Below are 27,514 nucleotides of genomic sequence, written 5' to 3' on the forward strand. Positions count from 1 at the left end.
TCTCAGCAGAGAGTGTCGATCTCTGTGGACAGTATCGGTCTCTGCAGGAAGTGTCGGTCTCTGTAGACATTGTCAGTCTTTGGAGGAATTGTCGCTATCAGTAGACAGTGTCGGTCTCTGTAGGCAGTGTCGGTCTTTGGAGCAAGTGTTGGTCTCTGTAGATAGTGTCGGTCTCTGTAGGTTTGTCGGTTTCTGTTGACTGTATCCATCTCTGTAGGAAGTGTCGGTCTCTGTAGGAAGTGTCGTTCTCTGTAGGAAGTGTCGTTCTCTGTAGACAGTGTCGTTCTCCGTAGAGAGTATCGTTCTCTGTAGACAGTGTCGGTCTCTGTGGACATTGTCGGTCTCTGTAGACAGTGTCGGTCTCTGTAGGCAGTGTCGGTCTCTGTAGACAGTGTCGTTCTCTGTAGACAGTGTCGGTCTCTGTAGACATTGTCGGTCTCTGTAGACAGTGTCGGTCTCTGTAGACAGTGTCGGTCTCTGTAGACATTGTCAGTCTCTGTAGACAGTGTCGGTCTCTGTAGGCAGTGTCGGTCTTTGGAACAAGTGTCGATCTCTGTAAACAGTGTCGGTCTCAGTAGGAAGTATCGGTCTCTGTAGGAAGTGTAGGTCTATGTCGGAAGTGTCGGTCACTGTACGAAGTATCGGTCTCTGTAGACAGTGTCAGTCTCTAGAGGAAGTGTCAGTCTCTGTAGACATTGTCGGTCTCAGTAGGAAGTATCGGTCTCTGTAGGAAGTGTAGGTCTATGTCGGAAGTGTCGGTCACTGTACGAAGTATCGGTCTCTGTAGACAGTGTCGGTCTCTGGAGGAAGTGTCAGTCTCTGTAGACAGTTTCGGCCTCTGCCGGAAGTGTCGGTCTCTGTAGGCAGTGACGGTCTCTGTAGACAGTGTCTTTCTCTGTAGACAATGTCGGTCTCTGTCGGAAGTGTCGGTCTCTATAGACAGCTTCATAATCTGTAGACAGTGTCAGTCTCTGCAGACAGTGTTCATCTCTGTAGGAAGTGTCGGTCTCTGTCGGAAGTGTTGGTCTCTGTAGACAGTTTCGGTCTCTGTAGACAGTGTCGGTCTCTGTCGGAAGTGTCGGTCTCTGTAGACAGTGTCGGTCTCTGGAGGAAGTGTCGGTCTCTGTAGACAGTGTCGGTCTCTGTAGACAGTGTCGGTCTCTGTAGGAAGTGACGGTCTCTGTAGACAGCGTCGGACTCTGGACGAAGTGTTGGTCTCTGTAGACAGTGATGGTCTCTGTAGGAAGTGTCAGTCTCTGTCGGAAGTGTCGGTCTCTGTAGACAGTGTCGGTCTCTGGAGGAAGTGTCGGTCTCTGTAGACAGTGTCGGTCTCTGTAGACAGTGTCGGTCTCTGTAGGAAGTGTCGGTCTCTGTAGACAGTGTCGGACTCTGGACGAAGTGTTGGTCTCAACTTGAAGTGTCGGTCTCTGTTGAGAGTATCGGACTCTGTAGACAGTTTCGGTCTCTATAGAGAGTATTGGTCTCTGTAGGAAGTGTCGGCCTCTGTATGTAGTGTCGGTCTCTGTAGACAGTGTCGGTCTCTGGAGGCAGTGTCGGTCTCTGTATACAGTGTCAGTCTCTGTCGAGAGTGTCGGTCTCATCAGACAGTTTCAGTCTCTGTAGGAAGTGATGGTCTTTGTAGACAGTTTCATTCTCTGCAGACAGTGTCGGTCTCTGTGGGAAGTGTCGGTCTCTGTAGACAGTGTCGGTCTCTGTAGACAGTGTCGGTCTCTTTGGGAAGTGTCGGTCTCTGTAGACAGTGTCGGTCTCTATAGACAGTGTCAGTCTCTGGAGGAAGTGTCGGTCTCTGTTGACAGTTTTGGTCTCTGTAGGAAATGTCGGTCTCTGTAGACAGTGTCGGTCTCTGTAGACATTGTCGGTCTCTGTAGACAGTGTCGGTCTCTGTCGACAGTTTCGGTCTCTGAAGACAGTGTCGGACTCTGCAGGTAGTGTCGGTCTCTGTAGACAGTGTCGGTCTCTGGAGGAAGTGTCGGTCTCTGTAGACAGTGCCGGTCTCTGGAGGAAGTGTCGGTCTCTGTAGACAGTGTCGGTCTCTGGAGGAAGTGTCGGTCTCTGTAGACAGTGTCGGTCTCTGTCGACAGTTTCGGTCTCTGTAGACAGTGTCGGTCTCTGTAGGAAATGTCGGCCTCTGTATGTAGTGTCGATCTCTGTCGGAAGTGTCGGTCTCTGTTGATAGTGGCGGTGTCTGTAGACAGTGTCGGTCTCAGTAGACAGTGTCGGTCTCTGTAGGAAATGTTGGTCTGAACACAAAGTGTCGGTCCCTGTTGGAAGTATCAGTCTCTGTATAAAGTGTCGGTCTCTGTAGACAGTGTTGGTCTCTATAGAGAGTGTCAGTCTCTGTAGACAGTGTCGGTCTCTGTAGACAGTGTCGGTCTCTGTGGGAAGTGTCGGTCTCTGTAGACAGTATCGGTCTCTGTTGACAGTTTCGGTCTCTGTAGGAAATGTCGGTCTCTGTAGACATTGTCAGTCTCTGTAGACAGTGTCGGTCTCTGAAGGAAGTGTCGGTCTCTGTAGACAGTGTCGTTCTCTGTCGACAGTTTCGGTCTCTGTAAACAGTGTCGGTCTCTGCAGGAAGTGTCGGTCTCTGTAGACAGTGTCGGTCTCTGTAGACAGTGTCAGTCTGTGGAGGAAGTGTCGATCTCTGTTGAGTGTATCGGTCCCTGTAGGAAGTATCGGTCTCTGTATAAAGTGTCGATCTCTGTAGATAGTGTTGGTCTCTGTAGAGAGTGTCGGTCTCTGTAGACAGTGTCAGTCTCAGCAGAGAGTGTCGATCTCTATAGACAGTGTCGGTCTCTGTAGACATTGTCGGTCTCTGTAGACAGTCTCGGTCTCTGTCGACAGTTTCGGTCTCTGTAGACAGTGTCAGTCTCTGTAGACAGTGTCGGTCTCTATAGACAGTGTCGGTCTCTGCAGGAAGTGTCGGTCTCTGTAGACAGTGTCGGTCTCTGTAGACAGTGTCAGTCTGTGGAGGAAGTGTCGGTCTCTGTTGAGTGTATCGGCTCCTGTAGGAAGTATCGTTCTCTGTATAAAGTGTCGATCTCTGTAGATAGTGTTGGTCTCTATAGAGAGTGTCGGTCTCTGTAGACAGTGTCAGTCTCAGCAGAGAGTGTCGATCTCTATAGACAGTATCGGTCTCTGCAGGAAGTGTCGGTCTCTGTAGACAGTGTCAGTCTTTGGAGGAATTGTCGCTATCAGTAGACAGTGTCGGTCTCTGTAGGCAGTGTCGGTCTTTGGAGCAAGTGTCGGTCTCTGTAGATAGTTTCGGTCTCTGTAGGTTTGTCGGTTTCTGTTGACTGTATCCATCTCTGTAGGAAGTGTCGGTCTCTGTAGGAAGTGTCGTTCTCTGTAGGAAGTGTCGTTCTCTGTAGACAGTGTCGTTCTCCGTAGAGAGTGTCGTTCTCTGTAGACAGTGTCGGTCTCTGTGGACATTGTCGGTCTCTGTAGACAGTGTCGGTCTCTGTAGGCAGTGTCGGTCTCTGTAGACAGTGTCGTTCTCTGTAGACAGTGTCGGTCTCTGTAGACATTGTCGGTCTCTGTAGACAGTGTCGGTCTCTGTAGACAGTGTCGGTCTCTGTAGACATTGTCAGTCTCTGTAGACAGTGTCGGTCTCTGTAGGCAGTGTCTTTCTCTGAAGGAAGTGTCGGTCTCTGTAGCCATTGTCGGTCTCTGTAGGAAGTGTCGGTCTCTGTAGACATTGTCAGTCTCTGTAGACATTGTCGGTCTCTGTAGGCACTGTCGGTCTCTGTAGATAGTTATGGTCTCTGTAGACAGTGTCGGTCTCTGCAGATAGTGCCGGTCTCTATAGACAGTGCCGGTCTCTGTAGACTGTGTCCGTCTCTGTAGGAAGTGCCGGTCTCTGTCGGCAGTGTTGGTCTACGTAGGAAGTTTCAGTCTCTATAGACAGTGTCGGTCTCTGTAGACTGTGTAGGTCTCTGTAAGAAGTGTCGGTCTCTGTAGACAGTGTCGGTCTCTGTAGACAGTGTCGGTCTCTGTAGGTAGTGTCGGTCTCTGTAGACAGTGTCGGTCTCTGTAGACAGTGTCGGTCTCTGTAGACAGTGTCGGTCTCTGTAGACAGTGTCGGTCTCTGTAGTCAGTGTCGGTCTCTGTTCGAGTGTCGGTCTCTGTAGGAAGTGTCGGTCCCTGTAGAAAGTGTCGGTTTCTGTAGACAATGTCGGTCTGTGTAGACATTATCGGACTCTGTAGGAAGTGTCGGTCTCTGTAGACAGTGTCGGTCTCTGTAGGCAGTTTTGCTCTATGTAGGAAGTGTCGGCCTTTGTAGGTAGTGTCGGTCTGTGTAGACAATATCGGTCTCTGTTCGAAGTGTCGGTCTCTGTAGACAGTGTCGGTCTCTGTAGGCAGTTTTGTTCTATGTAGGAAGTGTCGGCCTTTGTAGGTAGTGTCGGTCTGTGTAGACAATATCGGTCTCTGTGGGAAGTGTCGGTCTCTGTAGAAAGTGTCGGTCTCTGTCGGAAGTGTCAGTCTCTCTAGGAAGTGTCGGTCTCTGTAGACAGTGTCGGTCTCTGTAGAAAGTGTCGGTCTCTGTAGAAAGTGTCGGTCTCTGTCGGAAGTGTCAGTCTCTCTAGGAAGTGTCGGTCTCTGTAGACATTGTCGGTCTCTGTAGGAAATGTCGGTCTCTGTCGGAAGTGTCGTTCTCTATAGACAGTGTCGGTCTCTGTCAGAAGTGTCAGTCTCTCTAGGAAGTGTTGGACTCTGTATACAGTGTCGGTCTATGTCGGAAGTGTCAGTCTCTCTAGGAAGTGTCGGTCTCTGTAGACAGTGTCGGTCTCTGTAGAAAATGTCAGTCTCTGTAGAAAGTGTCGATCTCTGTTGGAAGTGTCAGTCTCTCTAGGAAGTGTCGGTCTCTGTAGACATTGTCGGTCTCTGTAGGAAGTGTCGGTCTCTGTAGACAATGTCGGTCTCTGTCGGAAGTGTCGTTCTCTATAGACAGTGTCGGTTTCTGTAGACAATGTCGGTCTGTGTAGACATTATCGGACTCTGTAGGAAGTGTCGGTCTCTGTAGACAGTGTCGGTCTCTGTAGGCAGTTTTGCTCTATGTAGGAAGTGTCGGCCTTTGTAGGTAGTGTCGGTCTGTGTAGACAATATCGGTCTCTGTTCGAAGTGTCGGTCTCTGTAGACAGTGTCGGTCTCTGTAGGCAGTTTTGTTCTATGTAGGAAGTGTCGGCCTTTGTAGGTAGTGTCGGTCTGTGTAGACAATATCGGTCTCTGTGGGAAGTGTCGGTCTCTGTAGAAAGTGTCGGTCTCTGTCGGAAGTGTCAGTCTCTCTAGGAAGTGTCGGTCTCTGTAGACAGTGTCGGTCTCTGTAGAAAGTGTCGGTCTCTGTAGAAAGTGTCGGTCTCTGTCGGAAGTGTCAGTCTCTCTAGGAAGTGTCGGTCTCTGTAGACATTGTCGGTCTCTGTAGGAAATGTCGGTCTCTGTCGGAAGTGTCGTTCTCTATAGACAGTGTCGGTCTCTGTCAGAAGTGTCAGTCTCTCTAGGAAGTGTTGGACTCTGTATACAGTGTCGGTCTATGTCGGAAGTGTCAGTCTCTCTAGGAAGTGTCGGTCTCTGTAGACAGTGTCGGTCTCTGTAGAAAATGTCAGTCTCTGTAGAAAGTGTCGATCTCTGTTGGAAGTGTCAGTCTCTCTAGGAAGTGTCGGTCTCTGTAGACATTGTCGGTCTCTGTAGGAAGTGTCGGTCTCTGTAGACAATGTCGGTCTCTGTCGGAAGTGTCGTTCTCTATAGACAGTGTCGGTCTCTGTCGGAAGTGTCGGTGTCTGTAGACAGTGTCGGTCTCTGTAGAAAGTGTCGATCTCTGTCGGAAGTGTCGGTCTCTGTAGACAGTATCGGTCTCTGTAGGAAGTGTCGGTCTCTGTAGAAAATGTCAGTCTCTGTCGGAAGTGTCGGTCTCTATAGACAGTTTCGGTCTCTGTAGATAGTTTCGGTCTCTGTAGGCAGTGTCGGTCTCTGCAGGAAGTGTCGGTCTCTGTAGACAGTGTCGGTCTCTGCAGGTAGTGCCGGTCTCTATAGACAGTGTCGGTCTCTGCAGGTAGTGCCGGTCTCTATAGACAGTGTCGGTCTCTGCAGGAAGTGTCGGTCTCTGTAGACAATGTCGGTCTCTGTAGACAGTTTCGGTCTCTGTAGATAGTTTCGGTCTCTGTAGGCAGGGTCGGTCTCTGCAGGTAGTGCCGGTCTTTATAGACAGTGTCGGTCTCTGCAGGAAGTGTCGGTCTCTGTAGACAATGTCGGTCTCTGTAGACAGTGTCGATCTCAGTAGAGAGTGTCGGTCGCTGTAGGAATTGTCGGTCTCTGTAGGCAGTTTTGTTCTATGTAGGAAGTGTCGGCCTTTGTAGGTAGTGTCGGTCTGTGTAGACAATATCGGTCTCTGTTCGAAGTGTCGGTCTCTGTAGAAAGTGTCGGTCTCTGTCGGAAGTGTCATTCTCTCTAGGAAGTGTCGGTCTCTGTAGACAGTGTCGGTCTCTGTCGGAAGTGTCAGTCTCTCTAGGAAGTGTCGGTCTCTGTAGACAGTGTCGGTCTCTGTAGAAAGTGTCGGTCTCTGTAGAAAGTGTCGATCTCTGTCGGAAGTGTCAGTCTCTCTAGGAAGTGTCGATCTCTGTAGACATTGTCGGTCTCTGTAGGAAGTGTCGGTCCCTGTAGACAATGTCGGACTCTGTCGGAAGTGTCGTTCTCTATAGACAGTGTCGGTCTCTGTAGAAAGTGTCGGTCTCTGTAGAAAGTGTCGATCTCTGTCGGAAGTGTCAGTCTCTCTAGGAAGTGTCGGTCTCTGTAGACATTGTCGGTCTCTGTAGGAAGTGTCGGTCTCTGTCGGAAGTGTCGTTCTCTATAGACAGTTTCGGTCTCTGTCAGAGGTGTCAGTCTCTCTAGGAAGTGTTGGACTCTGTATACAGTGTCGGTCTATGTCGGAAGTGTCAGTCTCTCTAGGAAGTGTCGGTCTCTGTAGACAGTGTCGGTCTCTGTAGAAAATGTCAGTCTCTGTAGAAAGTGTCGATCTCTGTTGGAAGTATCAGTCTCTCTAGGAAGTGTCGGTCTCTGTAGACATTGTGGGTCTCTGTAGGAAGTGTCGGTCTCTGTAGACAATGTCGGTCTCTGTCGGAAGTGTCGTTCTCTATAGACAGTGTCGGTCTCTGTCGGAAGTGTCGGTGTCTGTAGACAGCTTCGGTCTCTGTAGAAAGTGTCGATCTCTGTCGGAAGTGTCGGTCTCTGTAGACAGTATCGGTCTCTGTAGGAAGTGTCGGTCTCTGTAGAAAATGTCAGTCTCTGTCGGAAGTGTCGGTCTCTATAGACAGTTTCGGTCTCTGTAGATAGTTTCGGTCTCTGTAGGCAGTGTCGGTCTCTGCAGGAAGTGTCGGTCTCTGTAGGAAGTGTCGGTCTCTGCAGGAAGTGTCGGTCTCTGTAGACAATGTCGGTCTCTGTAGACAGTTTCGGTCTCTGTAGATAGCTTCGGTCTCTATAGGCAGTGTTGGTCTCTGCAGGTAGTGCCGGTCTCTATAGACAGTGTCGGTCTCTGTCGGAAGTGTCAGTCTCTCTAGGAAGTGTCGGTCTCTGTAGACAGTGTCGGTCTCTGTAGAAAGTGTCGGTCTCTGTAGAAAGTGTCGATCTCTGTCGGAAGTGTCAGTCTCTCTAGGAAGTGTCGATCTCTGTAGACATTGTTGGTCTCTGTAGGAAGTGTCGGTCGCTGTAGACAATGTCGGTCTCTGTCGGAAGTGTCGTTCTCTATAGACAGTGTCGGTCTCTGTAGAAAGTGTCGGTCTCTGTAGAAAGTGTCGATCTCTGTCGGAAGTGTCAGTCTCTCTAGGAAGTGTCGATTTCTGTAGACATTGTCGGTCTCTGTAGACAGTGTCGGTCTCTATAGACAGTGTCGGTCTCTGTCGGAAGTGTCAGTCTCTCTAGGAAGTGTCGGTCTCTGTAGACAGTGTCGGTCTCTGTAGGAAGTGTCGGTCTCTGTAGGAAGTGTCGGTTTCTGTCGGAAGTGTCGGTGTCTGTAGACAGTGTCGGTCTCTGTCGGAAGTGTCAGTCTCTCTAGGAAGTGTCGGTCTCTGTAGACAGTGTCGGTCTCTGTCGGAAGTGTCAGTCTCTCTAGGAAGTGTCGGTCCCTGTAGACAGTGTCGGTCTCTGTAGAAAGTGTCGGTCTCTGTAGAAAGTTTCGATCTCTGTTGGAATTGTCAGTCTCTCTAGGAAGTGTCGGTCTCTGTAGACATTGTCGGTCTCTGTAGAAAGTGTCGGTCTCTGTAGAAAGTGTCGATCTCTGTTGGAAGTGTCGGTCTCTGTAGGAAGTGTCGGTCTCTGTAGACATTGTCGGTCTCTGTAGAAAGTGTCGGTCTCTGTAGAAAGTGTCGATCTCTGTTGGTAGTGTTGGTCTCTGTAGGAAGTATCGGTCTCTGTAGACATTGTCGGTCTCTGTAGGAAGTGTCGGTCTCTGTAGACAATGTCGGTCTCTGTCGGAAGTGTCGTTCTCTATAGACAGTGTCGGTCTCTGTCGGAAGTGTCGTTGTCTGTAGACAGTGTCGGTATCTGTAGAAAGTGTCGATCTCTGTCGGAAGTGTTGATCTCTGTAGACAGTATCGGTCTCTGTAGGAAGTGTCGGTCTCTGTAGACAATGTCAGTCTCTGTCGGAAGTGTCGGTCTCTATAGAGAGTTTCGGTCTCTGTAGAGAGTGTCGGTCTCTGTAGACAGTATCGGTCTCTGTAGGAAGTGTCGGTCTCTGTAGACAATGTCAGTCTCTGTCGGAAGTGTCGGTCTCTATAGACAGTTTCGGTCTCTGTAGACAGTTTCGGTCTCTGTAGACAGTTTCGGTCTCTGTAGACAGTGTCGGTCTCTGTAGACAGTGTCAGTCTCTGGAGGAAGTGTCGTTCTCTGTTGAGTGTATCGGTCTCTGTAGGTAGCGTCGGTCTCTGCAGACAGTGTCGGTCTCTGTAGGAAGTGTCGGCCTCTGTAGGAAGTGTTGGTCTCAACACAAAGTGTCGGTCCCTGTAGGAAGTATCGGTTCCTGTATAAAGTGTCGGTCTCTGTAGACAGTGTCGGTCCCTGTAGGAAGTATCGGTCCCTGTATAAAGTGTCGGTCTCTGTAGACAGTGTCGGTCTCTATAGATAGTGTCGGTCTCTGTAGGAAGTGTTGGTCTCAACACAAAGTGTCGGTCCCTGTAGGAAGTATCGGTTCCTGTATAAAGTGTCGGTCTCTGTAGACAGTGTCGGTCCCTGTAGGAAGTATCGGTCCCTGTATAAATTGTCGGTCTCTGTAGACAGTGTATCTCTATAGACAGTGTTGGTCTCTGTAGGAATTGTGGGTCTCTGTAGACAGTGTCGGTCTCAGCAGAGAGTGTCGATCCCTATAGACAGTGTTGGTCTCTGCAGGAAGTGTCGGTCTCTGTAGACAGTGTCAGTCTTTGGAGGAATTGTCGCTATCAGTAGACAGTGTCGGTCTCTTTAGGCAGTGTCGGTCTTTGGAACAAGTGTCGGTCTCTGTAGGCAGTGTCGGTCTTTTGAACAAGTGTCGATCTCTGTAGACAGTGTCGGTCTCTGTAGGCAGTGTCGGTCTTTTGAACAAGTGTCGATCTCTGTAGACAGTGTCGGTCTCAGTAGGAAGTATCGGTCTCTGTAGGAAGTGTAGGTCTCTGTCGGAAGTGTCAGTCACTGTACGAAGTATCGGTCTCTGTAGACAGTGTCAGTCTCTGGAGGAAGTGTCAGTCTCTGTAGACAGTTTCGGCCTCTGCCGGAAGTGTCGGTCTCTGTAGGCAGTGACGGTCTCTGTAGACAGTGTCGTTCTCTGTAGATAATGTCGGTCTCTGTCGGAAGTGTCGGTCTCTATAGACAGCTTCATAATCTGTAGATAGTGCCAGTCTCTGCAGACAGTGTTCATCTCTGTAGGAAGTGTCGGTCTCTGTCGGAAGTGTTGGTCTCTGTAGACAGTGATGGTCTCTGTAGGAAGTATCGGTCTCTGTCGGAAGTGTCGGTCTCTGTAGACAGTGTCGGTCTCTGGAGGAAGTGTCGGTCTCTGTTGACAGTTTCGGTCTCTGTAGGAAATGTCGGTCTCTGTAGACATTGTCGGTCTCTGTAGACAGTGTCGGTCTCTGAAGGAAGTGTCGGTCTCTGTAGACAGTGTCGGTCTCTGTCGACAGTTTCGGTCTCTGTAGACAGTGTCGGTCTCTGGAGGAAGTGTCGGTCTCTGTAGACAGTGTCGGTCTCTGGAGGAAGTGTCGGTCTCTGTAGACAGTGTCGGTCTCTGTCGACAGTTTCGGTCTCTGTAGACAGTGTCGGTCTCTGTAGGAAGTGTCGGCCTCTGTATGTAGTGTCGATCTCTGTCGGAAGTGTCGGTCTCTGTTGACAGTGGCGGTGTCTTTAGACAGTGTCGGTCTCAGTAGACAGTGTCGGTCTCTGTAGGAACTGTTGGTCTGAACACAAAGTGTCGGTCCCTTTAGGAAGTATCAGTCTCTGTATAAAGTGTCGGTCTCTGTAGACAGTGTTGGTCTCTATAGAGAGTGTCAGTCTCTGTAGACAGTGTCGGTCTCTGTAGACAGTGTCGGTCTCTGTGGGAAGTGTCGGTCTCTGTAGACAGTGTCGGTCTCTGTTGACAGTTTCGGTCTCTGTAGGAAATGTCGGTCTCTGTAGACATTGTCGGTCTCTGTAGACAGTGTCGGTCTCTGAAGGAAGTGTCGGTCTCTGTAGACAGTGTCGTTCTCTGTCGAAAGTTTCGGTCTCTGTAGACAGTGTCGGTCTCTGCAGGAAGTGTCGGTCTCTGTAGACAGTGTCGGTCTCTGTAGACAGTGTCAGTCTGTGGAGGAAGTGTCGGTCTCTGTTGAGTGTATCGGTTCCTGTAGGAAGTATCGGTCTCTGTATAAAGAGTCGATCTCTGTAGATAGTGTTGGTCTCTATAGAGAGTGTCGGTCTCTGCAGACAGTGTCAGTCTCAGCAGAGAGTGTCGATCTCTATAGACAGTGTCGGTCTCTGTAGACATTGTCGGTCTCTGTAGACAGTCTCGGTCTCTGTCTACAGTTTCGGTCTCTGTAGACAGTGTCAGTCTCTGTAGACAGTGTCGGTCTCTATAGACAGTGTCGGTCTCTGCAGGAAGTGTCGGTCTCTGTAGACAGTGTCGGTCTCTGTAGACAGTGTCAGTCTGTGGAGGAAGTGTCGGTCTCTGCTGAGTGTATCGTTCCTGTAGGAAGTATCGTTCTCTGTATAAAGTGTCGATCTCTGTAGATAGTGTTGGTCTCTATAGAGAGTGTCGGTCTCTGTAGACAGTGTCAGTCTCAGCAGAGAGTGTCGATCTCTATAGACAGTATCGGTCTCTGCAGGAAGTGTCGGTCTCTGTAGACAGTGTCAGTCTTTGGAGGAATTGTCGCTATCAGCAGACAGTGTCGGTCTCTGTAGGCAGTGTCGGTCTTTGGAGCAAGTGTCGGTCTCTGTAGATAGTGTCGGTCTCTGTAGATTTGTCGGTTTCTGTTGACTGTATCCATCTCTGTAGGAAGTGTCGGTCTCTGTAGGAAATGTCGTTCTCTGTAGGAAGTGTCGTTCTCTGTAGACAGTGTCGTTCTCCGTAGAGAGTGTCGTTCTCTGTAGACAGTGTCTGTCTCTGTAGACATTGTCGGTCTCTGTAGTCAGTGTCGGTCTCTGTAGGCAGTGTCAGTCTCTGTAGAAAGTGTCGTTCTCTGTAGACAGTGTCGGTCTCTGTAGACATTGTCGGTCTCTGTAGACAGTGTCGGTCTCTGTAGACAGTGTCGGTCTCTGTAGACATTGTCAGTCTCTGTAGACAGTGTCGGTCTCTGTAGGCAGTGTCGGTCTCTGAAGGAAGTGTCGGTCTCTGTAGACATTGTCGGTCTCTGTAGGAAGTGTCGGTCTCTGTAGACATTGTCAGTCTCTGTAGACATTGTCGGTCTCTGTAGGCACTGTCGGTCTCTGTAGATAGTTATGGTCTCTGTAGACAGTGTCGGTCTCTGCAGATAGTGCCGGTCTCTATAGACAGTGCCGGTCTCTGTAGACTGTGTCCGTCTCTGTAGGAAGTGTCGGTCTCTGTCGGCAGTGTTGGTCTACGTAGGAAGTTTCAGTCTCTATAGACATTGTCGGTCTCTGTAGATTGTGTAGGTCTCTGTAAGAAGTGTCGGTCTCTGTAGACAGTGTCGGTCTCTGTAGACAGTGTCGGTCTCTGTAGGTAGTGTCGGTCTCTGCAGACAGTGTCGGTCTCTGCAGGCAGTTTTGTTCTATGTAGGAAGTGTCGGCCTTTGTAGGTAGTGTCGGTCTGTGTAGACAGTGTTGGTCTCTGTAATCAGTGTCGGTCTCTGTTCGAAGTGTCGGTCTCTGTAGGAAGTGTCGGTCTCTGTAGGAAGTGTCAGTCTCTGTAGACAATGTCGGTCTGTGTAGACAATATCGGTCTCTGTAGGAAGTGTCGGTCTCTGTAGACAGTGTCGGTCTCTGTAGGCAGTTTTGTTCTATGTAGGAAGTGTCGGCCTTTGTAGGTAGTGTCGGTCTGTGTAGACAATATCGGTCTCTGTTCGAAGTGTTGGTCTCTGTAGACAGTGTCGGTCTCTGTAGGCAGTTTTGTTCTATGTAGGAAGTGTCGGCCTTTGTAGGTAGTGTCGGTCTGTGTAGACAATATCGGTCTCTGTTCGAAGTGTCGGTCTCTGTAGAAAGTGTCGGTCTCTGTCGGAAGTGTCAGTCTCTCTAGGAAGTGTCGGTCTCTGTAGACAGTGTCGGTCTCTGTAGAAAGTGTCGGTCTCTGTAGAAAGTGTCGGTCTCTGTCGGAAGTGTCAGTCTCTCTAGGAAGTGTCGGTCTCTGTAGACATTGTCGGTCTCTGTAGGAAGTGTCGGTCTCTGTCGGAAGTGTCGTTCTCTATAGACAGTGTCGGTCTCTGTCAGAAGTGTCAGTCTCTCTAGGAAGTGTTGGACTCTGTATACAGTGTCGGTCTATGTCGGAAGTGTCAGTCTCTCTAGGAAGTGTCGGTCTCTGTAGACATTGTCGGTCTCTGTAGAAAATGTCAGTCTCTGTAGAAAGTGTCGATCTCTGTCGGAAGTGTCAGTCTCTCTAGGAAGTGTCGGTCTCTGTAGACATTGTCGGTCTCTGTAGGAAGTGTCGGTCTCTGTAGACAATGTCGGTCTCTGTCGGAAGTGTCGTTCTCTATAGACAGTGTCGGTCTCTGTCGGAAGTGTCGGTGTCTGTAGACAGTGTCGGTCTCTGTAGAAAGTGTCGATCTCTGTCGGAAGTGTCTGTCTCTGTAGACAGTATCGGTCTCTGTAGGAAGTGTCGGTCTCTGTAGACAATGTCAGTCTCTGTCGGAAGTGTCGGTCTCTATAGACAGTTTCGGTCTCTGTAGATAGTTTCGGTCTCTGTAGGCAGTGTCGGTCTCTGCAGGTAGTGCCGGTCTCCATAGACAGTGTCGATCTCTGCAGGAAGTGTCGGTCTCTGTAGACAATGTCGGTCTCTGTAGACAGTTTCGGTCTCTGTAGATAGTTTCGGTCTCTGTAGGCAGTGTCGGTCTCTGCAGGTAGTGCCGGTCTTTATAGACAGTGTCGGTCTCTGCAGGAAGTGTCGGTCTCTGTAGACAATGTCGGTCTCTGTAGACAGTGTCGATCTCAGTAGACAGTGTCGGTCGCTGTAGGAATTGTCGGTCTCTGTAGGCAGTTTTGTTCTATGTAGGAAATGTCGGCCTTTGTAGGTAGTGTCAGTCTGTGTAGACAATATCGGTCTCTGTTCGAAGTGTCGGTCTCTGTAGAAAGTGTCGGTCTCTGTCGGAAGTGTCATTCTCTATAGGAAGTGTCGGTCTCTGTAGACAATGTCGGTTTCTGTAGACAGTGTCGGTCTCTGTAGGAAGTGTCGGTCTCTGTAGACAGTGTCGGTCTCTGTCGGAAGTGTCGGTCTCTGTAGGAAGTGTCGGTCTCTGTTCGAAGTGTCGGTCTCTGTAGAAAGTGTCGGTCTCTGTCGGAAGTGTCAGTCGCTCTAGGAAGTGTCGGTCTCTGTAGACATTGTCGGTCTCTGTAGGAAGTGTCGGTCTCTGTCGGAAGTGTCGTTCTCTATAGACAGTGTCGGTCTCTGTCGGAAGTGTCAGTCTCTCTAGGAAGTGTCGGTCTCTGTAGACAGTGTCGGTCTCTGTAGAAAGTGTCGGTCTCTGTAGACAGTGTCGGTCTCTGTAGGAAGTGTCGGTCTCTGTAGACAGTGTCGGTCTCTGTCGGAAGTGTCAGTCTCTCTAGGAAGTGTCGGTCTCTGTAGACAGTGTCGGTCTCTGTAGAAAGTGTCGGTCTCTGTAGAAAGTGTCGATCTCTGTCGGAAGTGTCAGTCTCTCTAGGAAGTGTCGGTCTCTGTAGACATTGTCGGTCTCTGTAGGAAGTGTCGGTCTCTGTAGACAATGTCGGTCTCTGTCGGAAGTGTCGTTCTCTATAGCCAGTGTCGGTCTCTGTAGAAAGTGTCGGTCTCTGTAGAAAGTGTCGATCTCTGTCGGAAGTGTCAGTCTCTCTAGGAAGTGTCGGTCTCTGTAGACATTGTCGGTCTCTGTAGGAAGTGTCGGTCTCTGTCGGAAGCGTCGTTCTCTATAGACAGTGTCGGTTTCTGTAGGAAGTGTCGGTGTCTGTAGACAGTGTCGGTCTCTGTAGAAAGTGTCGATCTCTGTCGGAAGTGTCGGTCTCTGTAGACAATGTCGGTCTCTGTAGGAAGTGTCGGTCTCTGTAGACAGTGTCGGTCTCTGTCGGAAGTGTCGGTGTCTGTAGACAGTGTCGGTCTCTGTAGAAAGTGTCGATCTCTGTCGGAAGTGTCGGTCTCTGTAGGCAGTGTCGGTCTCTGCAGGAAGTGCCGGTCTCTGTAGACAGTGTCGGTCTCTGCAGGAAGTGTCGGTCTCTGTAGACAATGTCGGACTCTGTAGACAGTTTCGGTCTCTGTAGATAGTTTCGGTCTCTGTAGGCAGTTTCGGTCTCTGCAGGTAGTGCCGGGCTCTATAGACAGTGTCGGTCTCTGCAGGAAGTGTCGGTCTCTGTAGACAATGTCGGTCTCTGTAGACAGTGTCGGTCTCTGTAGGCAGTGTCGGTCTCTGTAGACAATGTCGGTCTCTGTAGACAGTGTCGATCTCAGTAGAGAGTGTCGGTCGCTGTAGGAATTGTCGGTCTCTGTAGGCAGTTTTGTTCTATGTAGGAAATGTCGGCCTTTGTAGGTAGTGTCGGTCTGTGTAGACAATATCAGTCTCTGTTCGAAGTGTCGGTCTCTGTAGAAAGTGTCGGTCTCTGTCGGAAGTGTCATTCTCTCTAGGAAGTGTCGGTCTCTGTAGACAGTGTCGGTTTCTGTAGACAGTGTCGGTCTCTGTAGGAAGTGTCGGTTTCTGTAGACAGTGTCGGTCTCTGTAGGAAGTGTCGGTCTCTGTAGACAGTGTCGGTCTCTGTAGAAAGTGTCGGTCTCTGTAGAAAGTGTCGGTCTCTGTAGAAAGTGTCGGTCTCTGTAGACAGTGTCGGTCTCTGTAGAAAGTGTCGGTCTCTGTAGAAAGTGTCGGTCTCTGTAGACAGTGTCGGTCTCTGTAGAAAGTGTCGGTCTCTGTAGAAAGTGTCGATCTCTGTCGGAAGTGTCAGTCGCTCTAGGAAGTGTCGGTCTCTGTAGACATTGTCGGTCTCTGTAGGAAGTGTCGGTCTCTGTCGGAAGTGTCAGTCTCTCTAGGAAGTGTCGGTCTCTGTAGACAGTGTCGGTCTCTGTAGAAAGTGTCGGTCTCTGTAGAAAGTGTCGATCTCTGTCGGAAGTGTCAGTCTCTCTAGGAAGTGTCGGTCTCTGTAGACATTGTCGGTCTCTGTAGGAAGTGTCGGTCTCTGTAGACATTGTCGGTCTCTCTAGGAAGTGTCGATCTCTGTAGAAAGTGTCGATCTCTGACGGAAGTGTCAGTCGCTCTAGGAAGTGTCGGTCTCTGTAGACATTGTCGGTCTCTGTCGGAAGTGTCGGTCTCTGTAGACATTGTCGGTCTCTGTAGGAAGTGTCGGTCTCTGTAGACAATGTCGGTCTCTGTCGGAAGTGTCGTTCTCTATAGGCAGTGTCGGTCTCTGTAGAAAGTGTCGGTCTGTGTAGAAAGTGTCGGTCTCTGTCGGAAGCGTCGTTCTCTATAGACAGTGTCGGTTTCTGTCGGAAGTGTCGGTGTCTGTAGACAGTGTCGGTCTCTGTCGGAAGTGTCGGTCTCTGTAGAAAGTTTCGATCTCTGTTGGAAGTGTCGGTCTCTGTAGAAAGTGTCGATCTCTGTTGGAAGTGTCGATCTCTGTTGGAAGTGTCAGTCTCTAGGAAGTGTCGGTCTCTGTAGACATTGTGGGTCTCTGTAGGAAGTGTCGGTCTCTATAGACAGTGTCGGTCTCTGTCGGAAGTGTCGTTCTCTATAGACAGTGTCGGTCTCTGTCGGAAGTGTCGGTGTCTGTAGACAGTGTCGGTCTCTGTAGAAAGTGTCGATCTCTGTCGGAAATGTCGGTCTCTGTAGACAGTGTCAGTCTCTGTCGGAAGTGTCGTTCTCTATAGAAAGTGTCGATCTCTGTTGGAAGTGTCGGTCTCTGTAGACAGTATCGGTCTCTGTAGGAAGTGTCGGTCTCTGTAGACAATGTCAGTCTCTGTCGGAAGTGTCGGTCTCTATAGACAGTTTCGGTCTCTATACGCAGTGTCGGTCTCTATACGCAGTGTCGGTCTCTGTAGACAGTGTCGGTCTCTATACGCAGTGTCGGTCTCTGTAGACAGTGTCGGTCTCTATACGCAATGTCGGTCTCTGTAGACAGTGTCGGTCTCTATACGCAGTGTCGGTCTCTGTAGACAGTGTCGGTCTCTATACGCAGTGTCGGTCTCTGTAGACAGTGTCGGTCTCTATACGCAGTGTCGGTCTCTGTAGACAGTGTCGGTCTCTATACGCAGTGTCGGTCTCTATACGCATTGTCGGTCTCTGTAGACAGTGTCGGTCTCTATATGCAGTGTCGGTCTCTGTAGACAGTGTCGGTCTCTATACGCAGTGTCGGTCTCTGTAGACAGTGTCGGTCTCTATACGCAGTGTCGGTCTCTGTAGACAGTGTCGGTCTCTATACGCAGTGTCGGTCTCTGTAGACAGTGTCGGTCTCTATACGCAGTGTCGGTCTCTGTAGGAAGTGTCGGTCTCTATACGCAGTGTCGGTCTCTGTAGACAGTGTCGGTCTTTATACGCAGTGTCGGTCTCTGTAGACAGTGTCGGTCTCTATATGCAGTGTCGGTCTCTGTAGACAGTGTCGGTCTCTATATGCAGTGTCGGTCTCTGTAGACAGTGTCGGTCTCTGTAGACATTGTCGGTCTCTGTAGTCAGTGTCGGTCTCTGTAGACATTGTCAGTCTCTGTAGACATTGTCGGTCTCTGTAGGCACTGTCGGTCTCTGTAGATAGTTATGGTCTCTGTAGACAGTGTCGGTCTCTGCAGATAGTGCCGGTCTCTATAGACAGTGCCGGTCTCTGTAGACTGTGTCCGTCTCTGTAGGAAGTGTCGGTCTCTGTCGGCAGTGTTGGTCTACGTAGGAAGTTTCAGTCTCTATAGACAGTGTCGGTCTCTGTAGACTGTGTAGGTCTCTGTAAGAAGTGTCGGTCTCTGTAGACAGTGTCGGTCTCTGTAGACAGTGTCGGTCTCTGTAGGTAGTGTCGGTCTCTGCAGACAGTGTCGGTCTCTGCAGGCAGTTTTGTACTATGTAGGAAGTGTCGGTCTCTGTAGACAGTGTCGGTCTGTGTAGACAGTGTTGGTCTCTGTAGTCAGTGTCGGTCTCTGTTCGAAGTGTCGGTCTCTGTAGGAAGTGTCGGTCTCTGTAGGAAGTGTCAGTCTCTGTAGACAATGTCGGTCTGTGTAGACAATATCGGTCTCTGTAGGAAGTGTCGGTCTCTGTAGACAGTGTCGGTCTCTGTAGGCAGTTTTGTTCTATGTAGGAAGTGTCGGCCTTTGTAGGTAGTGTCGGTCTGTGTAGACAATATCGGTCTCTGTTCGAAGTGTTGGTCTCTGTAGACAGTGTCGGTCTCTGTAGGCAGTTTTGTTCTATGTAGGAAGTGTCGGCCTTTGTAGGTAGTGTCGGTCTGTGTAGACAATATCGGTCTCTGTTCGAAGTGTCGGTCTCTGTAGAAAGTGTCGGTCTCTGTCGGAAGTGTCAGTCTCTCTAGGAAGTGTCGGTCTCTGTAGACAGTGTCGGTCTCTGTAGAAAGTGTCGGTCTCTGTAGAAAGTGTCGGTCTCTGTCGGAAGTGTCAGTCTCTCTAGGAAGTGTCGGTCTCTGTAGACATTGTCGGTCTCTGTAGGAAGTGTCGGTCTCTGTCGGAAGTGTCGTTCTCTATAGACAGTGTCGGTCTCTGTCAGAAGTGTCAGTCTCTCTAGGAAGTGTTGGACTCTGTATACAGTTTCGGTCTATGTCGGAAGTGTCAGTCTCTCTAGGAAGTGTCGGTCTCTGTAGACATTGTCGGTCTCTGTAGAAAATGTCAGTCTCTGTAGAAAGTGTCGATCTCTGTCGGAAGTGTCAGTCTCTCTAGGAAGTGTCGGTCTCTGTAGACATTGTCGGTCTCTGTAGGAAGTGTCGGTCTCTGTCGGAAGTGTCGTTCTCTATAGACAGTGTCGGTCTCTGTCGGAAGTGTCAGTCTCTCTAGGAAGTGTCGGTCTCTGTAGACAGTGTCGGTCTCTGTAGGAAGTGTCGGTCTCTGTAGACAGTGTCGGTCTCTGTCGGAAGTGTCAGTCTCTCTAGGAAGTGTCGGTCTCTGTAGACAGTGTCGGTCTTTGTAGAAAGTGTCGGTCTCTGTAGAAAGTGTCGATCTCTGTTGGAAGTGTCAGTCTCTCTAGGAAGTGTCGGTCTCTGTAGAAAGTGTCGATCTCTGTTGGAAGTGTCAGTCTCTCTAGGAAGTGTCGGTCTCTGTAGACATTGTCGGTCTCTGTAGGAAGTGTCGGTCTCTGTAGACAATGTCGGTCTCTGTCGGAAGTGTCGTTCTCTATAGACAATGTCGGTCTCCGTCGGAAGTGTCGTTCTCTATAGACAATGTCGGTCTCTGTAGAAAGTGTCGGTCTCTGTAGAAAGTGTCGATCTCTGTCGGAAGTGTCAGTCTCTCTAGGAAGTGTTGGTCTCTGTAGACATTGTCGGTCTCTGTAGGAAGTGTCGGTCTCTGTCGGAAGCGTCGTTCTCTATAGACAGTGTCGGTCTCTGTAGAAAGTGTCGGTCTCTGTAGAAAGTGTCGGTCTCTGTCGGAAGTGTCAGTCTCTCTAGGAAGTGTCGGTCTCTGTAGACAGTGTCGGTCTCTGTAGAAAGTGTCGGTCTCTGTAGACATTGTCGGTTTCTGTAGGAAGTGTCGGTCTCTGTAGACAATGTCGGTCTCTGTCGGAAGTGTCGTTCTCTATAGACAGTGTCGGTCTCTGTCGGAAGTGTCGGTGTCTGTAGACAGTGTCGGTCTCTGTAGAAAGTGTCGATCTCTGTCGGAAGTGTCGGTCTCTGTAGGCAGTGTCGGTCTCTGCAGGAAGTGTCGGTCTCTGTAGACAGTGTCGGTCTCTGCAGGAAGTGTCGGTCTCTGTAGACAATGTCGGTCTCTGTAGACAATGTCGGTCTCTGTAGACAGTTTCGGTCTCTGTAGATAGTTTCGGTCTCTGTAGGCAGTGTCGGTCTCTGCAGGTAGTGCCGGACTTTATAGACAGTGTCGGTCTCTGTAGACAATGTCGGTCTCTGTAGACAGTGTCGATCTCAGTAGAGAGTGTCGGTCGCTGTAGGAATTGTCGGTCTCTGTAGGCAGTTTTGTTCTATGTAGGAAATGTCGGCCTTTGTAGGTAGTTTCGGTCTGTGTAGACAATATCGGTCTCTGTTCGAAGTGTCGGTCTCTGTAGAAAGTGTCGGTCTCTGTCGGAAGTGTCAGTCGCTCTAGGAAGTGTCGGTCTCTGTAGACAGTGTCGGTCTCTGTAGACAGTGTCGGTCTCTGTCGGAAGTGTCAGTCTCTCTAGGAAGTGTCGGTCTCTGTAGACAGTGTCGGTCTCTGTAGACATTGTCGGTCTCTGTAGGAAGTGTCGGTTTCTGTAGACAATGTCGGTCTCTGTCGGAAGTGTCGTTCTCTATAGACAGTGTCGGTCTCTGTAGAAAGTGTCGGTCTCTGTAGGAAGTGTCGGTCTCTGTCGGAAGCGTCGTTCTCTATAGACAGTGTCGGTTTCTGTCGGAAGTGTCGGTGTCTGTAGACAGTGTCGGTCTCTGTCGGAAGTTTCAGTCTCTCTAGGAAGTGTCGGTCTCTGTAGAAAGTGTCGGTCTCTGTAGACAGTGTCGGTCTCTGTCGGAAGTGTCATTCTCTCTAGGAAGTGTCGGTCTCTGTAGACAGTGTCGGTCTCTGTCGGAAGTGTCAGTCTCTCTAGGAAGTGTCGGTCCCTGTAGACAGTGTCGGTCTCTGTCGGAAGTGTCTGTCTCTCTAGGAAGTGTCGGTCTCTGTAGACATTGTCGGTCTCTGTCGGATGTGTCAGTCTCTCTAGGAAGTGTCGGTCCCTGTAGACAGTGTCGGTCTCTGTAGAAAATGTCAGTCTCTGTAGAAAGTGTCGATCTCTGTCGTAAGTGTCAGTCTCTCTAGGAAGTGTCGGTCTCTGTAGACATTGTCGGTCTCTGTAGGAAGTGTCGGTCTCTGTAGACAATGTCGGTCTCTGTTGGAAGTGTCGTTCTCTATAGACAGTGTCGGTCTCTGTCGGAAGTGTCGGTGTCTGTAGACAGTGTCGGTCTCTGTAGAAAGTGTCGATCTCTGTCGGAAGTGTCGGTCTCTGTAGACAGTATCGGTCTCTGTAGGAAGTGTCGGTCTCTGTAGACAATGTCAGTCTCTGTCGGAAGTGTCGGTCTCTATAGACAGTTTCGGTCTCTGTAGATAGTTTCGGTCTCTGTAGGCAGTGTCGGTCTCTGCAGGTAGTGCCGGTCTCCATAGACAGTGTCGGTCTCTGCAGGAAGTGTCGGTCTCTGTAGACAATGTCGGTCTCTGTAGACAGTTTCGGTCTCTGTAGATAGTTTCGGTCTCTGTAGGCAGTGTCGGTCTCTGCAGGTAGTGCCGGTCTTTATAGACAGTGTCGGTCTCTGCAGGAAGTGTCGGTCTCTGTAGACAATGTCGGTCTCTGTAGACAGTGTCGATCTCAGTAGAGAGTGTAGGTCGCTGTAGGAATTGTCGGTCTCTGTAGGCAGTTTTGTTCTATGTAGGAAATGTCGGCCTTTGTAGGTAGTGTCGGTCTGTGTAGACAATATCGGTCTCTGTTCGAAGTGTCGGTCTCTGTAGAAAGTGTCGGTCTCTGTCGGAAGTGTCATTCTCTATAGGAAGTGTCGGTCTCTGTAGACAGTGTCGGTTTCTGTTGACAGTGTCGGTCTCTGTAGGAAGTGTCGGTCTCTGTAGGAAGTGTCGGTCTCTGTAGGCAGTGTCGGTCTCTGTAGACAGTGTCGGTCTCTGTAGGAAGTGTCGGTCTCTGTTCGAAGTGTCGGTCTCTGTAGAAAGTGTCGGTCTCTGTCGGAAGTGTCAGTCGCTCTAGGAAGTGTCGGTCTCTGTAGACATTGTCGGTCTCTGTAGGAAGTGTCGGTCTCTGTCGGAAGTGTCAGTCTCTCTAGGAAGTGTCGGTCTCTGTAGACATTGTCGGTCTCTGTAGGAAGTGTCGGTCTCTGTAGACATTGTCGGTCTCTGTAGAAAGTGTCGTTCTCTATAGACAGTGTCGGTCTCTGTCGGAAGTGTCAGTCTCTCTAGGAAGTGTCGGTCTCTGTAGACATTGTCGGTCTCTGTAGGAAGTGTCGGTCTCTGTAGACAATGTCGGTCTCTGTCGGAAGTGTCGGTGTCTGTAGACAGTGTCGGTCTCTGTAGAAAGTGTCGATCTCTGTCGTAAGTGTCGGTCTCTGTAGGCAGTGTCGGTCTCTGCAGGAAGTGTCGGTCTCTGTAGACAGTGTCGGTCTCTGCAGGAAGTGCCGGTCTCTGTAGACATTGTCGGTCTCTGCAGGAAGTGTCGGTCTCTGTAGACAATGTCGGTCTCTGTAGACAGTTTCGGTCTCTGTAGATAGTTTCGGTCTCTGTAGGCAGTTTCGGTCTCTGCAGGTAGTGCCGGGCTCTATAGACAGTGTCGGTCTCTGCAGGAAGTGTCGGTCTCTGTAGACAATATCGGTCTCTGTAGACAATGTCGGTCTCTGTAGACAGTGTCGATCTCAGTAGAGAGTGTCGGTCGCTGTAGGAATTGTCGGTCTCTGTAGGCAGTTTTGTTCTATGTAGGAAATGTCGGCCTTTGTAGGTAGTGTCGGTCTGTGTAGACAATATCGGTCTCTGTTCGAAGTGTCGGTCTCTGTAGAAAGTGTCGGTCTCTGTCGGAAGTGTCAGTCTCTCTAGGAAGTGTCGGTCTCTGTAGATATTGTCGGTCTCTGTAGGAAGTGTCGGTCTCTGTAGACAGTGTCGTCTCTGTCGGAAGTGTCATTCCCTATAGACAGTGTCGGTCTCTGTAGACAGTGTCGGTCTCTGTCGGAAGTGTCAGTCTCTCTAGAAAGTGTCGGTCTCTGTAGACAGTGTCGGTCTCTGTCGGAAGTGTCAGTCTCTCTAGAAAGTGTCGGTCTCTGTAGGAAGTGTCGGTTTCTGTAGACAATGTCGGTCTCTGTTGGAAGTGTCGTTCTCTATAGACAGTGTCGGTCTCTGTAGGAAGTGTCGGTCTCTGTAGACAATGTCGGTCTCTGTCGGAAGCGTCGTTCTCTATAGACAGTGTCGGTCTCTGTAGAAAGTGTCGGTCTCTGCAGGTAGTGCCGGACTTTATAGACAGTGTCGGTCTCTGCAGGAAGTGTCGGTCTCTGTCGGAAGTGTCAGTCTCTCTAGGAAGTTTCGGTCTCTGTAGACATTGTCGGTCTCTGTAGGAAGTGTCGGTCTCTGTCGGAAGCGTCGTTCTCTATAGACAGTGTCGGTTTCTGTCGGAAGTGTCGGTGTCTGTAGACAGTGTCGGTCTCTGTCGGAAGTGTCAGTCTCTCTAGGAAGTGTCGGTCTCTGTAGACAGTATCGGTCTCTGTCGGAAGTGTCAGACTCTCTAGGAAGTGTCGGTCCCTGTAGACTGTGTCGGTCTCTGTAGAAAGTGTCGGTCTCTGTAGAAAGTGTCGATCTCTGTTGGAAGTGTCAGTCTCTCTAGGAAGTGTCGGTCTCTGTAGACATTGTCGGTCTCTGTAGGAAGTGTCGGTCTCTGTAGACAATGTCGGTCTCTGTCGGAAGTGTCGTTCTCTATAGACAGTGTCGGTCTCTGTCGGAAGTGTCGGTGTCTGTAGACAGTATCGGTCTCTGTAGAAAGTGTCGATCTCTGTCGGAAATGTCGGTCTCTGTAGACAGTATCGGTCTCTGTAGGAAGTGTCGGTCTCTGTAGACAATGTCAGTCTCTGTCGGAAGTGTCGGTCTCTATAGACAGTTTCGGTCTCTGTAGACAGTGTCGGTCTCTATACGCAGTGTCGGTCTCTATACGCAGTGTCGGTCTCTGTAGACAGTGTCGGTCTCTATACGCAGTGTCGGTCTCTGTAGACAGTGTCGGTCTCTATACGCAGTGTCGGTCTCTGTAGACAGTGTCGGTCTCTATACGCAGTGTCGGTCTCTGTAGACAGTGTCGGTCTCTATACGCAGTGTCGGTCTCTATACGCATTGTCGGTCTCTGTAGACAGTGTCGGTCTCTATATGCAGTGTCGGTCTCTGTAGACAGTGTCGGCCTCTATACGCAGTGTCGGTCTCTGTAGACAGTGTCGGTCTCTATACGCAGTGTCGGTCTCTGTAGACAGTGTCGGTCTCTATACGCAGTGTCGGTCTCTGTAGGAATTGTCGGTCTCTATACGCAGTGTCGGTCTCTGTAGACAGTGTCGGTCTTTATACGCAGTGTCGGTCTCTGTAGACAGTGTCGGTCTCTATACGCAGTGTCGGTCTCTGTAGACAGTGTCGGTCTCTATACGCAGTGTCGGTCTCTGTAGACAGTGTCGGTCTCTATACGCAGTGTCGGTCTCTATACGCATTGTCGGTCTCTGTAGACAGTGTCGGTCTCTATATGCAGTGTCGGTCTCTGTAGACAGTGTCGGTCTCTATACGCAGTGTCGGTCTCTGTAGACAGTGTCGGTCTCTATACGCAGTGTCGGTCTCTGTAGACAGTGTCGGTCTCTATACGCAGTGTCGGTCTCTGTAGGAAGTGTCGGTCTCTATACGCAGTGTCGGTCTCTGTAGACAGTGTCGGTCTCTATACGCAGTGTCGGTCTCTATACGCATTGTCGGTCTCTGTAGACAGTGTCGGTCTCTATATGCAGTGTCGGTCTCTGTAGACAGTGTCGGTCTCTATACGCAGTGTCGGTCTCTGTAGACAGTGTCGGTCTCTATACGCAGTGTCGGTCTCTGTAGACAGTGTCGGTCTCTATACGCAGTGTCGGTCTCTGTAGGAAGTGTCGGTCTCTATACGCAGTGTCGGTCTCTGTAGACAGTGTCGGTCTCTATACGCAGTGTCGGTCTCTGTAGACAGTGTCGGTCTCTATACGCAGTGTCGGTCTCTGTAGACAGTGTCGGTCTTTATACGCAGTGTTGGTCTCTGTAGACAGTGTCGATCTCTGGAAGCAGTGCTGAAATCGATGTGCGTTATGGTATCTCAGCTCGGTGACTGGAAGTCTAACTGCCTCTTTTTGTCTCACGCCCTCTTGCCTCTCCTCTGCAGGTCTCCTTCGCTTGGAGGAGTTGGTGCGGCAGTTCCTGATTTCGAAGGAATCGCTCTCGATACGAATGCTGGACCTTTCCAACGACCCCACGCCGCTACTGAAGGAAATCCGCGATGACAAGATCTCCACCATCATCATCGACGCCAATGCTTCTGTGTCTTATCTCATTCTGAAAAAGGTCAAGCGAGGGCCCTGTGCTTTCTGGGGGGCTTTTGTTACAGGGAACGGAGGCAGGTGTGTGCTGCCTTGGGAGATGAGGTGTAGGTGAGGGCAACCCTCACTGGGAGGAGGGCGGGGAGATGTCGGGGGGGAAATTCAGTGGCGCCCTATCTGTGGCGTTAATTTTTTAAAGTAGGAAAGGCTAGTGCCAGACGCTAATCTTTCCCTACTTTAAAAACAAATGTGGGTAAGAACATAAGAACATAAGAAATAGGAGCAGGAGTAGGCCATGCGGCCCATCGAGCCTGCTCCAGCATTTAATACGATCATGGCTGATCCGATCATAGACTCAGGTCCACTTCCCTCCCCACTCCCCATAACCACTTATTCCCTTATTGGTTAAGAAACAGTCTATCTCTGTCTTAAATGTATTCAATGTCCCGGCTTCCACAGCTCTCTGAGGCAGCGAGTTCCACAGATTTACAACCTTCTGAGAGAAGAAATTCCTCCTCATCTCAGTTTTAAATGGGCGGTCCCTTATTCTAAGATTATGCCCCCTAGTTCTAGTCTCCCCCATCAGTGGAAACATCCTCTCTGCATCCACCTTGTCAAGCCCCCTCATAATCTTATCCGTTTCGATAAGATCACCTCTCATTCTTGTGAACTCCAATGAGTCGAGGCCCAACCTCCTCAACCTTTCCTCATAAGTCAACCCCCTCTTCCCCGGAATCAACCGAGTGAACCGTCTCTGAATTGCCTCCAAAGCAAGTATATCCTTTCGTAAATATGGAAGTGGAGTGGCTAAATCAGGCACGCCACTTCTTTCCTGGAGCGCACTCGGCAGCAGCAGGCTGGGCAGTGAGTGGAGTGGTTCTGCATACTCCATCCCGCCCTCACAGGGAAGGGCTATCGCTGCAGGCTCCGCCAAACAAAATGTATCTTCTTCACGACAGCAGCCGCGATCCGGCCCAATCAGCCCGATGCACTGACGCAGAAACGCCGGGCCGATCGATCGCGGGCACGAAAGAGTGACCGTGTTTCTTTTCATTTACCTCGGCCGCCTCGCATTTAATTATCCCCACCCACGACACGCCCGGCCTCCTGCTGCACGTCTCCCGCAGCTGCCGGTGTTTGCGACCAGCGATGCTGCGGGGAGCGGAACCCAAGCTCGTGTCGGTGGGGGGGGGGGGCGATGCGCACGGCGATGATGTCACGACCTCCGGGCCGAAGGAGATCGGGATGCAATGCTGTACCACCGCCGTAAAACTCCCGCTGAATGTGGCGGGGGCCGATGTTATCGCCGTGCCCAACTCTGAAACCAGTTAGCGCCCCGTTATCGCCCCCCCCAACCACCCCCCCCCCCCCGGAGGCGATAACGCCAAGCACTAAGGAGGCCAATTTCTAAGCCTGTGACCTCTTTGCCGAGAGGGATCTGACATGAACCCTGCCTTGCAACAGATGTCAAGTGAGTTGGAAACCCATTTCAGACAGACGCGTGAGATGGAGCCAGGAGAACATCAGAACATAAGAAATAGGAGCAGGAGTCGGCCATTTGGCCCCTCGAGCCTGCTCCACCATTCAATGAGATCATGGCTGATCTGATCATGGACTCAGCTCCACTTCCCCGCCTGCTCCCCATAACCCTTTCCTCCGCTATCCTTCAAAAATCTGTCTATCTCCACCTTAAATATATTCAGTGACCCAGTCTCCACAGCTCTCTGAAGCAGTGAATTCGAAAGATTCATGACCCTCTGAGAGAAGAAATTCCTCCTCATCTCCGTCTTAAATGGGTGACCCCTTATTCTGAGACTATGCCACCTAGTTCTAGATTCACCCACGAGGGGAAACATCCTCTCTGCAACTACCCTGTCAAACCCCCTCAAAACCAATGTTTCAATAAGATCATCTCTCATTATTCTAAACTCCAAAGGATATAGGCCCAACCTGCTCAACCTTTCTTCATAAGACAACCCCTTCATCCCAGGAATTAACCCAGTGAACCTTTTCTAAACTGCCTCCAATGCAAGTATATCCCTCCTTATATAAGGAGACCAAAACTGCACGCAGTACTCCAGGTGTGGCCTCACCAATACCCTGTACAGTTGTAGCAGGACTTCTCTGCTTTTATACTCCATCCCCCTTGCAATAAAGGCCAACATTCTATTTGCCTTCCTGATTACTTGCCGTACCTGCATCTAACTTTTTATGTTTCATGTACAAGGCCCCCCAGGTCCCTCTGTACTGCAGCATTTTGTAATCGCTCTCCATTTAAATAAGATTTTGTTTTATGTTCTTCCTACCAAAGTGGATAGCCTCACATTTTTCCACATTATACTCCATCTGCCAAATTTTGGCCCACTGACTTAGCTTATCTTTATCCCTTTGCAGATTCCTTATGTCCTCCTCACAACTTGCTTTCCCATCTATCTTTGTGTCATCAGCAAATTTGGCTACAATACACTCCGTCCTTTCATCCAAGTCATTAATATAGATTGTAAATAGTTGCAGCCCAGCACTGATCCCTGTGACACCCCACTAGTCACTGTTTGCCAACCAGAAAGTTACCCATTTATCCTGACTATCTGTTTTCTATTAGTTAGCCAATCCTCTATCCAGGCTAATATGTTATCCCTGAACCATGAGCTCTTATCTTGTGCAGCAGCCTTTCATGTGGCACTTTATCAAATGCCTTTTGGAAATCCAAATACACCGCATCTACTTGTTCCCC

General features: G+C 50.0%; 1 protein-coding gene across 1 annotated transcript in view; it reads left to right on the top strand.

Moving 5' to 3' along the window:
• The window catches only part of LOC139241068 (glutamate receptor ionotropic, kainate 5-like), a 1,689,468-nt gene that overhangs the window by 469,508 nt on the left and 1,192,446 nt on the right, over nucleotides 1–27,514 (top strand). The window contains exon 6 of the mRNA XM_070869761.1: nucleotides 24,627–24,805. Within this exon, the coding sequence (XP_070725862.1) occupies nucleotides 24,627–24,805 (179 nt within the window). The remainder of the gene's footprint in view (nucleotides 1–24,626; nucleotides 24,806–27,514) is intronic.

Source organism: Pristiophorus japonicus, chromosome Y (genome assembly GCF_044704955.1).
Source record: "Pristiophorus japonicus isolate sPriJap1 chromosome Y, sPriJap1.hap1, whole genome shotgun sequence".
Classification (NCBI taxonomy): Eukaryota; Metazoa; Chordata; class Chondrichthyes; family Pristiophoridae; genus Pristiophorus; species Pristiophorus japonicus.